Source organism: Lissotriton vulgaris, chromosome 10, assembly GCF_964263255.1.
Source record: "Lissotriton vulgaris chromosome 10, aLisVul1.2, whole genome shotgun sequence".
Lineage (NCBI taxonomy): Eukaryota > Metazoa > Chordata > Amphibia > Caudata > Salamandridae > Lissotriton > Lissotriton vulgaris.
The window spans coordinates 168,848,952-168,863,631 of record NC_141698.1 but is presented as its reverse complement, the minus strand read 5'-3'; the positions used below and the strand labels follow the sequence as shown (position 1 = coordinate 168,863,631).

The 14,680-nt window shown below is 39.8% G+C and overlaps 1 protein-coding gene across 1 annotated transcript in view; it reads left to right on the top strand.

Annotated features, from left to right (window-relative positions):
* The window catches only part of LOC147684910 (uromodulin-like), a 566,426-nt gene that overhangs the window by 117,440 nt on the left and 434,306 nt on the right, over positions 1 to 14,680 (top strand). Inside the window, exons 3-4 of the mRNA XM_086940797.1 lie at positions 1,383 to 1,457; positions 10,464 to 10,619. Of these exons, the coding sequence (XP_086796923.1) occupies positions 1,383 to 1,457; positions 10,464 to 10,619 (231 nt within the window). The remainder of the gene's footprint in view (positions 1 to 1,382; positions 1,458 to 10,463; positions 10,620 to 14,680) is intronic.

Below are 14,680 nucleotides of genomic sequence, written 5' to 3'. Positions count from 1 at the left end.
CTTACTGTGAGCTTGCGCCTTAGTCACGTTTTGTGCCAACAGCTCGCGCAAAAGGTAGCACTCACCCACCAGTCCTTAAGTACTTAAGCCTCACTTTGATGCAATCCCATCGTCTTTGGTGCCTGTGACATAAGTCATCCTCACAGACTTAAATACTCTTAACCACGCACTGAGTCCACAGCTATCACCTCACCGCAGGGATGAGCTGGCTAAACTTGTCACTGAAGTCTTGACTACAACTGCCCTCATTAGAACCTCCCCACCCTCATAGGAATCTAAAGCACAAGCAAAGATTGTGTTCCATATTGCTCACAAGGTAGGCGAAGACAAGAAGCAAGTATCACAAAATAACGCTGCGCGGCTCCGCAAGCCAATTTGCTGCGACGAGCTGCATCATTTAAAAGCACTGGGATGCACTATATTCACAGCAATATGGCGCATGCTGTGCTCTCACCTGCACCAGTGCTAAAACAGCAGCCTTCCACCAACGTGCAGCAGAATGCAAGAAAAGTATTTCTCCTCGTTCCACCACTTCTACGTCTCCCCTGATGAGGCCTAGGATTCTGATCCATTCCCAGGTTTATGAAACATTGTAAATCTGGGAATGTGGCAAAATCCATGGGAGTTACGTGGGAATAACCACATCAATACCTGTGCCACACCCCCGTGATGCAAAGTAATGTGTGCAAAAGAACCATATTTACAAGGCCATGAAAAGCCACACAGGGTGGCTTTGCATGGCCTTATAAATATGGACAAGCACACTGAGCGTCAATGTGTCAAAAAAATGTGGAGCACCGGGGCGCAAGGGGCTTATAAATAAGCCCCATGTAGTATATGTCCTGCCTCATCTTCATTAGGCCCTTTACTCTATATGCATAAAAAGTATTCCCCGTGTCTTGCCACCCAGTAGAATCCCAAATAGCATTGACTTCTCTTCACCCAAAGATACGAATTAAGAAAGTCAACTGGAATCCTAACACCATCACTTAACTCTCTCTGGGACTTCCGCCCTGGAAGAAAGAGCATTCGTATTTGGGGTGGGTGGTCACCCACCTCAGGGAATAATAACACTAACTTGTCAGTGTGAACCCAAAGTCACTAAATAAGCCTGAGCTCCACACCTTAGTAGGTATGGCACAGAGTAGTCAGGCTTAGCCTGGAAAGTATTTATGCAGTACTCCAGCAGTAATAAAGTTAAAACAAAAAATGGCAGAATTCCCAAACTGAATTATAAAAATAGAGTACAGTATAATAAAAAAAAGAATGACAAGGATCACATGCTCCACACCCTTGAATAATGTACTTGTTAAATGTGTAACACCAATTTTACTTTGTATCTTGAATGACAAATAAATTGCATTTCCTTTTTTTCCCACCAGATTTACCCACGGGAACATTTGTGTATCAAGAAGCTTCATCAACCTCTATGTATAGTGGATGTGCATCATTAACAGGTACATTGTACAACAAACAGTATGTATTAATGTCTTATTTTCCAATTGTTCCTGTTTTAGAAAAATAATGGGAGAGAGGTGTGATAATGATACCACTTGGTAAAGGCAGCTACATTTTCATCTATGAGTCCAGATTTAAAATGGTATGATTTATTTCTAGTTGTATTAGCATAAAGAAAGTGTGTCGCAGCAAGCTCTGCTCTCTTCAGTCCCTTTTCAACTTCCCTAGATGTGAAACACTCCTCACATTGTAGTGACACAAGAGTATTGCAGTCAATATACCAATTTATATGATGCCCTACAAAAGTTTTTATTACGCAGATGTAGCAAAAATCTTTATGTACTGGAATGATGCTAACCCCACTGCAGCACTGTTAATAAAACCTAAAATTGAGTCTACACTTTTTTTTTCAACATGAAATGACCGGGCTCGTAAGTTCTAGATTTGTTCTTGCATCACATCTCAATGGTTATTTTACTCAGCAGAAAAACGTGGCGAGGAGAGAAACTGGTAACAATGTCAATCAATTCATAACCAATTTCTCTAGACACATTGGGGGTTATTAGGATGGCGGGCGGACTGAAGTCTGCCAGCCACCATTGCGGTGCTGGGACCGGCCGCCAGGCATGTGGTGGTCCCGCACCGCCAATTAGGATGCGGAATGCGACCGCCAGGGTAGAGGTTGCATTCCGCATTTTACAGCAGCACCTGCCACAATGCCAAAGTGCCATGTTGTGCATTGTCATACACAATGAGGCAGGCACAGTGCGGTGGCTGCCACCTTGTGCATGGCAATGTAGGAGGCACCATAGGTACCCCCCAGGTGCAGCCCCCCACTCCTCCCACCCTCCCGAGGGCCCACATTGGGCCACCTAAGCAATTCCCCAACAACCTTTCCTTCGCCGTGGATAGTCCTGTGAAACCCTGCATCCTAATATGGATGGCGGTGCCTGCTATCAGAACGATTGCCAACTGGCGGAAAAGAGGCGGACTCACTTTGCGGCGGCGATCCGCCCGCCACCATAATCACCCCCATAGTAACCACAGACCACTAAGTAAAGTTAGTGAATTCATTACAAAGCCAGAAATAACTGGACATAAAGACACCTCAAGACTAGGGTGTAGAAATACATTGGCATCTAAATAAAGCCAAATATGCAGATAATGTTGAGTCAGTATTACACGGACAAAAAAATTAACTCAAGATATAGAATGCAGAGGATCAAAAAGCATGAGTCCAAATTTCCCTGCATTGAGGGTTGATGAGAATAAAGCATTAATCTATCCCTCCACTAACGATAATGTGACTCGCCTACTTAAGCATTCTTCGAGGAAGGATAGAGAAAGGTGTCAGCATGTGGAGTCTTCCTTAGAAGTCTCTCCACTCCAAAGGGTCAGGTAGCATTAACCTTTTGCGACTGCGCTTGTTCTGAAATGGTTTCTCTCCAAAAGCAGTGAAGTGTTGGCTCTTTGCCTACTTGCAAGATTCCAATACCACAAGTATCTTCCCAGGAATCCTTTCAGGTCACAGCATCCACTTGGTCCACGTTCTCATAGGTAGTTTTCCACCGAACGGCGATGTTCCTGAACAGTAGCATAATGACTTTGATTCCCAATTCTCCTAATTCACATTGATCCAGAGGAAGACTAGTCAAAATTTCTTTTCACTACCAAAGTATTAATCTGATCATTTCTGGATCCCAAACATAATTTATTAGAATTTACTGGCCCTCTAACGGTTCTTTTATGTGACCTAACTCGGTCTTGGATATGGATATTCAGAGAACATAAGGCAATTACTTATGAGGGCCAGGAATAAGAAATGCCAAAAACACGCAATTTCCCATCAACCATTTTGGTTTGTATACCAATAAATGTAAACCATAAAGCATGAGGTTCACTCCAAGAATGACTCAAATACGATTAGATTTGTTCATGTAAATCATTTATCTAAAGCCTCAATTTGAATGGTCAGAAAACATGAAATCGCCTTTTGTAATCAGATTTAATAACAATGTATTAGTAAGTTAGCCACATTCAGACTTAAAAAAGGACAACATTTAATGATTTCCTAGTAGGGATAATGAGAGAGAGAAAGAGAAGAGAGAGAGAAAAGCGAGATTTAGCATTTAGATTATACAAGCTAAATAATGTAGAGTCGTAGTTTAAGATGCTACAGGAAAAAGTCAGTAAACTTTTCAGCCAAAAGGTTAACTCCTGCACACTTTCCCAGCCAGTTAGTGCAGGTTTGAGTCAGTTCAGGAAAGTTAAGTTCAAATGGATTGGCATTAAAGAGAAATCAGAGTTCAGTCCAACGGCATGTCAGGCAGGGGAATAGTAAATGACAGCCAGCCCGAATCCTTCTCCACGGGGACAATTATACTTCCAAAGTTTAGTTTACACCCATAAAGTATCTCTTTGCTCACTCCATATGATTTCCATTGGTCATCCACAGAGGACTGTTCATGGTGTGATCAATACCCCACTGAAAAATCCAGAACCATTAAGTAATCCTTTTGCAAATTCATCAAATTCAACTATTTTATATTTCCATCCTTTCCTCTGGAGTGAGAGGATTCATTTTGTTCACTGTCTGTCTGTTCCCAGACGCTCTCTCTGGGTTTGCAATTGTATTGATATATTTCTGTCAAAAGTGTCGCTGAATCAAGAGAGAGTCGTTTGTTTGTGACCATAAGAAAGAAACTTCATGAAAAGTTCTCACAGCATCTAAAATGATTTCTTCAGTTAGATTCTGCTTTTGAACGAGTTAAAGGAAGCATTGAGGCCTTCATAAAAACATACCGAATCATTATCACATTATGATTAATATAAAATACACATTAATATGAATATTTAAGTTTTCCTAATTAATTTACTCATTATTCTTCCTTTTAAAGGTACATATCAATATTAGGTATTGCTAAAAAAGTTTTCGCACGTTATTCATTTTTGAACAAATGAATATGCGTGTCACTCTTGTTATACAAGTTGGTGTCACACATGCTAAAGTAAGACTGCAAAGCTTCATGTAATCAAGCATTCATATACTTAGCATTTTAACTATTTTCAAGTGTTCATTATATAAGCATTTCTTTCATTTATCACATGTAGAAGTCATTAAAAATACATTTTCTAGGTTAACTTATGTTTAGATTCTCAAACTTGTAATTGTACATTGCATAAGCAAATAATATGTTCTCTCTCTTTCATTACATTTTTTACACTTCCATGTTTCAAAACATTTCTGCATGCTTTTACGATGTAGAAGAAATTCTCATGTTTTTCATTATCAATAATTTTACACATTCGTATAAAAAATTATTGTTGTAATTCTCATTTGATGGTGAGAATTGATAGAGGCAACCGTCATTAAACGTTTATGCTCCATCAGCCTTAACTCTCAATGTATACTCTTCTCTAATTTCCTAACTTCTAAAACAAAGACATTCTTCCAACTAACAAGGGAGCTTCTTCGACCTGCTACACAAAAGCGAGAAGGAACGAAATCCACAGCATACTATTAATTCTAAAGCAAGAACTTCCAGTGAAATGCATTTCAGGCCTACAAGATTCAGCTAACATAAGAGCAATCGGACATGAACTGTGCAGAATTGCATAAAAAATAAGACACATTCTACTGATATTCCTACATACATATAAAATGTCACAACTAATAAACACATTTAATAATGAATGATCGTCAGCTGCACAACACAAATTCTTCAAGTTAGTGTTTACTGCTAATTACATTTGGTTTACACATTAATTCTTTATGTTTTCTATGTAATTGGCTAAATACTTCACTTTTAATGTTATTACAGTTCAAAGTCCTAACACCTTATGTTAACACAACAAAGGATTATATGCAGATGCACTCTACACTTTTGATTATACTGCTAACCCTACAAATGAATATTAATTTTGCTCTAAATCAGTCACATGGGACAAATTGCATAGGTTTCAACGTACGCTATCATATTGTCATAGAGATTAAAAATTCAAAACAGAAACATCTCCCATGCAGACTCACATAATTTGAAATTAATTATATTTAGACATATTGGAAATTATGAAGGACTTGATTCACAAACATTTCCGTACTGCCCTACCATTTCACATTAGCATTCCCTGGATTTTTACTTTTTAAATATACATATTATTTTAATCCTGGATTTTGAATTTTAATTTCTTTTTTCTTTGCAGGATGGAATAATGTAGACTTGTGGCACTGCTCTACGTCAATTCTCTATAAATGAGGCCCTAAAGGGCATATTTATGGGAGACTTGCACTGCTGGAGTGTCACTTTTTCTGATGCTCCGGAGTCTCCATCCTCTCAACCATATCTATGAGTGCATAAAAGCCACTTTGTGTGGCTTTGCATCACCTCATAGATATTAACACCTTGGCTGCTAGAGGTTTTTCCCTCCTGTACTGCAACCCCAGATTTACCATTGTTCATGACGAGCTCAGCTCGGCATAAGCACAGCTCCACTGTGCCTCATGATGAGCTGAGCTCGTCATGAGCAGGGAAGGGGTTAAGTAAGGCAAAGGCAAGGCAGAGCAAGTCTCTGCACTGCCTTACTCTGCGCCAGGCCACCATTCCAAGGGCATTAAACACCAATGGATTTTGACGCTGCCCCAAATTTCCTTAATCACGTAAATCTGGGGCAGCGCCAAAACCTTACACCTCCCCAGAGCAGGTGTAACAAGGAGAAATATTTTAATTTCTCCTTGTTTTTTCATCTTTTCATGTGTGCTGCATTCTGCAGCACACATGGGAAAAGGAAAACACTTCTCAGGATTGTTTTTGTGCAGGAAGGTACCCCTTCCTTTACATAAACAATCCTGCATAAAACGCAGACACCCTTGCACCATGGTGAAAGGGTGTCTGCATTGGCGCTAGGCATCAAATTGTGCACCAGCACAGGGCTAAATGATAGGAATGCCCTTTATTTCAATAATACAATCCATTCCTGTCCTTTCACATTGGCATAGCAGTGCAGCAAGAAGACTTGCGGCTCTCCCCTATACCATTTCCCCATAAATGAGGCCCTAAGGGTGCAATGTACAAAGTCTTTCTATAAGTAATTGTGGCTTGCTTCTTACTTGAAGTGAGTTACAATCCAAACCTTATTCACAAAGTAGTTCTGTCTTAATTCCAATATGCTCAGTAATGGAAAAAAGCTTAATGAATCAAAAATGAATGTCTTCCGTGAGTAAATTTAACTAATCAAACTCTGCATGTTTTCTGCAAAGCATATCTTGTACCGAATCATGAAACGCATTAAAAATATGAAATAGATACATTGTCATGAAACTCAAGGGAGACATGGAGACGTACAGAAAGAAAAAAGACCTGAAAACTATGTGAATTCAGTTATGTAGACTTCACATCAGAGTCCAATATTCCACATAAAACTTCCCAAATAATATGTACTCTGGGTCTCTTTTCTGCTATGTATTTCTTCCTTTTTCATTCCAATATCTACATAGCACAACTCAGTATCTTGCTACCTGGTCAAGACACTTCTGCATTGTAGAACAGGATAGCACTGATGCACCTCTTCCGCCTCGTAGACTTAGCAATCCTTCTACTACTTTGAAAATGTTCCTTTGTGGCTTCTAAATTCCTTTAGACTATACCTCGTTGAATCCTTAGTTTCCATCTGCCAAACCTGAAACCACTCAGGTAGGGGTTGTTTAGTTTTGACGACATCACAGATGTAGGTCTTCCCTTCAGATTTGATTTTCAAAAGGTTTTGTTTTTCCATAATGACCTTCTATCATCAGCATTTATTACCATCATTTGCTCAGTGAGTTTATAGCTCAGTTTAAGTCGCACAACTTTGGTTTACTTGCTTAGGAGTCAGGATGCAAAATCATTTACTAAACTGTTTGAGTAACATATTTGACAGTGACATACTTTTATGAAACTGATTATGGTTGTCAGGCATCTCATCACACTTTTGGCATTGTGCTGCATAGGAACCTGTTTTGAGTTTTCTTCTTCTATATGTGACTTTAAAATTGCTCCAGGGCTGAAATCAAAATTATTATGGAAAAGTTAGGAGTACCCCCCCAGTTACTGAGTATCATAACCAGGCTGCACGAGAATAATTATGCGCAGGTCAGGTGTGGGAGGGATGGCAATCTTTCGGCCAGGTTCCCTGTCTGTCGAGGGGTGAGGCAGGGTTGTGTCCTGGCACCGACCCTGTTCTGTCTTTTCATCAACAACGTTATATCACATCTAGAAAACGTTAAGGACAATGATGCCCCATATTTGGCATGCAGGAGGGTTCTAGCAATCATGTTTGCTGATGATACCCTCCTGCTTTCCAAATCCCCCATGGGGATCCAGAGGATTCTGGATGGATTTGGTCTCTTCTGTAGACAACATGGTCTAGAGGTGAATACGGAGAAGACCAAATTCATGATATTCAATCCACCAAACAAAGCCAGGCCCAATCCCACCCTGGGTACTGCCAGCCTTGAGAGGGTTGCTACCTTTACATACTTGGGGGTAACACTACAGGAAAATCTATCATGGGACCGCCAGATAGCAAGATCAAGGGTTAAATTGTCCCAGCTGTCGGGCGCAATTCTGAAGGTGGCCAACACTTCCACCTTTAAGCCCATAAGCCCGGCCCTTGAAACCTATCGGACTCAAGCCAAGGCAGCGGCCATGTATGGGAGCGAGCTATGGGGGTACAAAGCAGGCCAAGATTTGTCGAGAGTGGAAAACAGCTTTCTTAGACGCCTATTAGCTCTTCCACGAGGCACACCACTCCTGCCATTGAGATTAGACATGGGTCTTCCCCCTATTGCTGAGGAGCTTGTGTCAAAGCCAGTGAAGTTCTGGCACAGGCTTTGGTCCACTAACGAATTACACCATTATAGGCAGGACCTTATCCATGTCATGAGCCTGAACCGGAATAGTAAAATCCCTTGGCTTGCTTTCGTAAAAAATGAATTGCTCACTATGAACCTATTTGAGCTATGGGAGGATCCCGTGCAAGGCTGCCAAAGGATCTCACGTAAAGCCTTGACCCAAATCTACAAAGACAAGAGTCTTTCACTTCTAATGAATGCTCAAAATAGCGGCACCCTTACCGCGCGATTTCTGGAATCCAAAAATACTTATGTATTTGAATCTTTTATGGATTTTATTTTCCCTATCCTGGCGAGGAAATTGTTTGTACAATGGAAGTTAGGCACACTCCCCACCAAAAAATTTACCCACAAATGGTCCAAGGGGGTTGATAAAATGTGTCCATCCTGTAACATCCACGAGGAAGATGACCTCCACATGTTTGTGTGCCCTGCCTACCACAGACCTAGAAAATATTGGATAGCGCCGCTCTGCAGAAACTTGGGGTTCAGAAATTACTCACAGGCATTTAGAGTAATGAAAACCAGCACTTTGGGCCACATTGTGTTCGCCATATCCAAATTTCTTATGGCAGTATGGCTAATCAGGAGGAAAAAAGCCCCCTAAACTATGGACACTGTTATGACATTTCTTATTCCTCGCTGGATGAGAAGGGAACTTTTATACAATGTACTTTTTCAAAAACGTATTTTAAATGTATGTTATTGTGTTTTGTATTGTATCTTTTATGGTCTATATGGCCGAAATAAAGAATTTTTGGATTGGATTGGAAAATTATTTTCTTGTAAATGCCAACTTCCACTTCACTTTCTTACTTAATTACAGATTTCTGATTTTAAGGGTATTCAAAAAATTACCAAGATTTCTTAAAGAATTACATTAAAATTGTAGGGGTCCAAGCTTAATACAACTTCTCCCTCCTTACTGCTTAGAATATTCATGGAATAGACAATCAACAGAAACAAATGAGTTGGTAATATGTATTTAGGAAGTCAGTTTGAATGGGTTGGAAGTAAGACAGTTCCAAATATTGACAGATGTACCATCAGCACCCCTCTAGGTCCACCTTTCTCAGCTAGACGTCAGATAATCAGTTTTCCTGGTTGCAAAGGCATTGCCTACAGTAATGCTAAGAAATGTATTCAGTAGGGCCCACACACATGAGAATGATATCAGAATGGCAGCCCTGCTTAAGGTGTCTCTCCAATGCCATTCCCCTTCGTGCCCGATCCTTCTGGGGAAAGCAAGTTAAGTATGATAGTGTGTCCGAGAGCAAAGGACCAAAGATGTTACACCCGCTGGGTGAGGTCTAACATACAGTGTACAATAGTTATCTTTTTTCACAAACAGACCCTTTATTTTGCGGTCTGTCATCAGGTAAAGTACTACTATGTCAGCCATGCCCGTCTGCCATGGTGGACCAGCCTTAGTGTTTTATTTTTATGAAGCGGCTCTTACCCTAGAGGCTGGTTCTGCCTTAGGGATACAAGACTACAAGCTCTACAGTAATTTATGAACTTGGCTTCAAATGACACTGTTTTATTGTGTTCTCTACCTGAAAAACATATTTCAAAATTTAGAAACTATTCTCATTCTCCACTCCTGCCATCATGTAACCACATGTACAAATGGATATTGTAGGGACACATTTACAAGTGTTTCCAGTGTTGGAATGGCCATGCAAAATGTATGTGAGAAACCCAAAGAGGTGTGACAAAGCGAGTGTTCCCATCTCTAGTTAAACATGTACTATAGCATAAAAATACTGTATGCCAGCAGGTTTTTTATGGTGATAAGTGTAATTTGTGGTCAGAAAAATTCACAGTTCCTGATTCTGTTAATCAAGATTATGGTATTCCAATCTTAAGTTCGGCCTTTTGTACAGCTGAAATGCACTTCAATGCTCACATTTGTTATACATTGGTCCATTAATTTGCAAGATATTAAAATTTGTGCATTGCTATCTTTTTTCAACAGAATAAGGAATATGAATCTTTATAAAGGATCATGGTACTTCTTAGATGAGAATATATTAATATAATTTCTAAGTCCGATTTTACGAAGCTGTTTTTTAAAGAAATTAAATAAATAAATATATATTTTTTTTATCTTCAGAGGGATCTTCGCTGACATACTTGGTTGATACAACTGGGTCTATGGGTGACGATTTAGAGCAGCTTAAGGTGGTCAATAGCTGGCTTCTGGGCAGAATAATAAGAAAATTCCCTTGTGGTGTACGCACCTACACTATGGTGGAGTTTAATGACCCAGGTAAGTTAGGCTTGTGTTTTTTAAATTGATAACACTGCTCTTAATGTAATTCATGTTGTATATATATATATTTATATATAGTTTCTCATTAAACATTAGTCCACTCTTTTCAATGAGTTAGGTCACACATCATTTTGTTCTTTATGAGATGACTGACTACCATCGGAGTAATAGCAAAAGTTATATAATTGTAATTTGTTTTTGTGAAATGATTGACATTATGCTGCACAAATTGAAGTTGGTGTGACTATATGTGCACCTTTATGTATGCATGTGGGTGTCAGTAAAAGTGCCTATAACTGCCAAAAGTGGACAATATATAATATATTATCAGTATTTGTGGAAACATGTGAGATGACGTTAGCATAATAATGGTACGTAACGGAATATTCTGAGCGTTCCAATGGACATGTGGGTGACCCTGACAATATAATATCCTATAACTAACATATTGTGGGCCTTCAGGGGATCTGCTGATTAACCCTAACTTAGCAATCTTTATGGGCATTATTGCTGTCATTCCTGCATTTTCTCAAACCTCCAGATTGATGATTTGAAATAAATCACTACAATTTAACACTATATTTAAAACTGGTATTTAAGGTATGATTCATGCTGAGTTTGGGAGACTACATTCAGACTTTGGCATCCTGATACCATAAGTTGCTTGCTGCTGATGCAGCGTTTCAAGAACTAACACATTTTATCATCTGAACTCAAATTTAATACACTACAGTCCCTTTCCCGCTGGGTGAGTTTAAATCAAACTTACCAATTGGTTCATCATTGTTTATCCTTTGCTTTGGCAATGAAATCTTTATGAGTTAATCAGGGGTCGGCAAAATAATATTAGAATCTCAAAATATCATCAAAATATCATCAGAGAAATAATCATTCCGTATAACTGATAAAGTCTCTAATAAAGCCAAACTCATTTGTAAGATGTAATGCTTTATATAAATAATGTGATTGCTCATCAAGTACAAGACCGTTCAAATCATAGATCACCACACAACAGCAAATCATTAGCAAAGATAAATGCAGTTTGTCTGTAGTATCAATCGTACATAAATGGATGGGATGATTTATGGTCCTGGTTCCATTTCTGTACGATTGATACTACAATCTACAGTAGGGCTGATAATTTCCTGACCAGCTGGTATGAGAGGACATGGCTGGTTGAGGTTTCCTATATAAAGATGTCCAACACTGGTGCGGTGACCGAGTGGTGAACCCTGATGAATCTGCCATAAAATCTACCGGGCAGTGAAACATGTCGGTTACAGGTAGTGGTATGCGACAGTAAGCTACCAGCCTTTTTATTTCACCAGCACAGACCAGAGTTAGTAATAAAGTTGTACAATTGGTGTGTATGTTGATTTTAATCTCACTCTTCGTTGTTTGTCACATCAGGTAACGATTTCTTCATCTTCTTGTTCAGCACCTATCTGTTTGCACATTTTGCTTTGACACTGTTTTCTTCTTGGAAAAGGAATGGCAACCGATGATGAGAAAGGGGCATAGAATTGGTAACATCTGCCAAGTTCCCCGAGGGTTGTTCGCCCGTGAGGTGCCTTCCTTTCCACCACACATTTTTTATTTTTATTTTCATTTATCTTTCAAGTGTGGGTGGATGGACTGTCTCAGTGGGGCAGACATCATTGGATATGCCGAGCTGAACTCTGCCCGGAATCTCCTGCTTGCAGTTACAAACAGTGGTTTGTTGTGGACAGTTAGGCATTAGAGAACACACACCTAACCATAAATTGAGAGGGGGTGGCTCTGGAATTAAATAGTATATTTTTCCAGCAAATCATGTTCTCATGTCTACTAGACGGATGCTAACTAACGCCCAGGGTACAGGGATTTTTGGTATTAAATTTAATTGAGTGGAGGGCTATCCCATAGGTACCCGTTTTTCCCTCTTAGCTCCTTTTTGTTATTACTTAATTAAAGGCCACAGATATCTTAATAAAGATAGAGTCAATGTCAGGAAAAAACACACCACTGAGGAATACCAGAAAATGCATTGGATCACAATCACTTGGATGAAGAAATGTCTAATGCACTATGAGGAACAATGTCCGGATGACACACACATAGTTTTAGTAGAAACGTTTTATGGACTGTTGAATACACACTGTAACATCACTGGAACACCATTTCTACCTGAACTTTTAACTTACAGTCCCCTATGTGAAGGAACCACAACACAAGCTGAAAATAGAAGCCGATACCGAGAGAAAGTGTCAGGGGAAACCTCCAAGAAAGACCCCGTGCCAGACACTTTAGAGGAGGGAACAAAGGTCTCTGAAGGTTGCATTGGGGATGCCAGTATCACCTCCACTCTGTCCCAGGCAACCTATGTTAGTGCCTTGACTAGAACAGGCAATGGAGAAAATACAAAGAAATGCTCCAAGACCTGGGGTAAGGTTTTCATCTACGCGTGGAGATGGAGTCTGGAAACAGACAGATGAGAGAAGCTCAGTTGCTTCTGAAGCAAACATTTTTATCCATTGGTTCCCTCAGGCTAATAAATCCGGTGCATTGGACTACTTAAGTAGTAGGGTACTGAGGATGGTAAATAGCAGCAGACACAGTTGGCAAGCCCAATTACCCTTCCTGTTATTTTCACTACTGTTTAAGCTGCTCTTTGCCATGAAGCACGTGCCGTTTGCTTCAGCCTCACCAGAGATGGACCTTTTATCTTCATGACTGTTGATACAGAACCAGACAACCTGATGGTCCATCCTCAACAGTAGGCCCAAAATCTTCTAATAATTGGCCAACCCTTGAGATTGTAGAAAATGAGTTTCTCCAAACACCTCCAAGGTCTCTCATTTCCTATAAACCTTTCCTCACTATCCTTGCTGATTCGTATTGGCGGTTCGTATCATTGGCTTGAGAGGATTTCAGTCACTCTATTGAAGAGTTGGTTCTTAAACAGGCATCATTTAATAGCTTCTTGGATTCCACAAAATAACTGCATCATGATATTATACTACTATGATGCTGGAACCCATTGGAAAAAGCCATACAGCAAGAGGGTTTTGAAATGATAGACATAACAATTTGCAATCATTCACTGGTAACATCAAACATCTGATCATCAGGGTTAGGAAACACTTGTACTGTCACTCATGCAGCACTGCCATCAGAGATGCCAGAACCTAATTGAGTAAGTGATCAACTGACACAAGACCAAGTGCTAATTCCTTGAAAAACACAAAATATGGTGATGGACAGCATTAATTGAAAAGTCTCCAAGGGCCAGAAAGGCCAGGAACAGCCTACAAAGGATCTATCCTAAGAGGAAGAAATAGTCTAAACTTGGTCACTTGCTTGGGTGCATGAAAGAATGCAGTTCTCTAGTGAGCTTTTAGGACTGGCCAAATTGTGTTATTTCTCAGGTTTGACTGCACAACAGCTGTTTTCATCTTCAATATACATTTTGGACAGACATTTATCAATGGGTATAATGTACAAAAATGTCCCTGAATACTATGCAGTATTGGTTGCAGATTATCTGGAAGATCCACTGAAACTGGTAATTTCCAGTCTTCTACAAAAGAACTGAAAACACCCTTCTATTATACATTCCCAACTACACTTTGTCTTTGAAGACTTTATAGGTGACTGTCTTGCTGGCATTGCAAGTCTGCTTGTATCCATCCTCCAAAAAGGCCACTCAACGTTTTGCTATGCCTCCACTATCAGTATCAACAAATATGGCACCTTAACCATTCTGGAACATATTAAACAAGTGTTTTGGTAAAGATTGCCCAGGTCCCTAAACCGATTACAAAATCCAGGCCGTTGCAGGTGCACCACATAGTCATTTTCTCAGCTTTGCATTGACTTGGCTTGTATAACCAAGTGCCATAAAGATGTTTGATAACAAAAGGCCTCTAGGAAATCTAACCTGAGCGCTCCCTAGAAACTCAATAGCTGTTCCTTCCCATTGAATACTTTTTTGCAAGGAACCTCATTTAGACAGACTTCTTAATGGTCTTTTAATTCTCTCAGGATTGTGGTGCTCACAGCTCTAGGAAATGGTAACA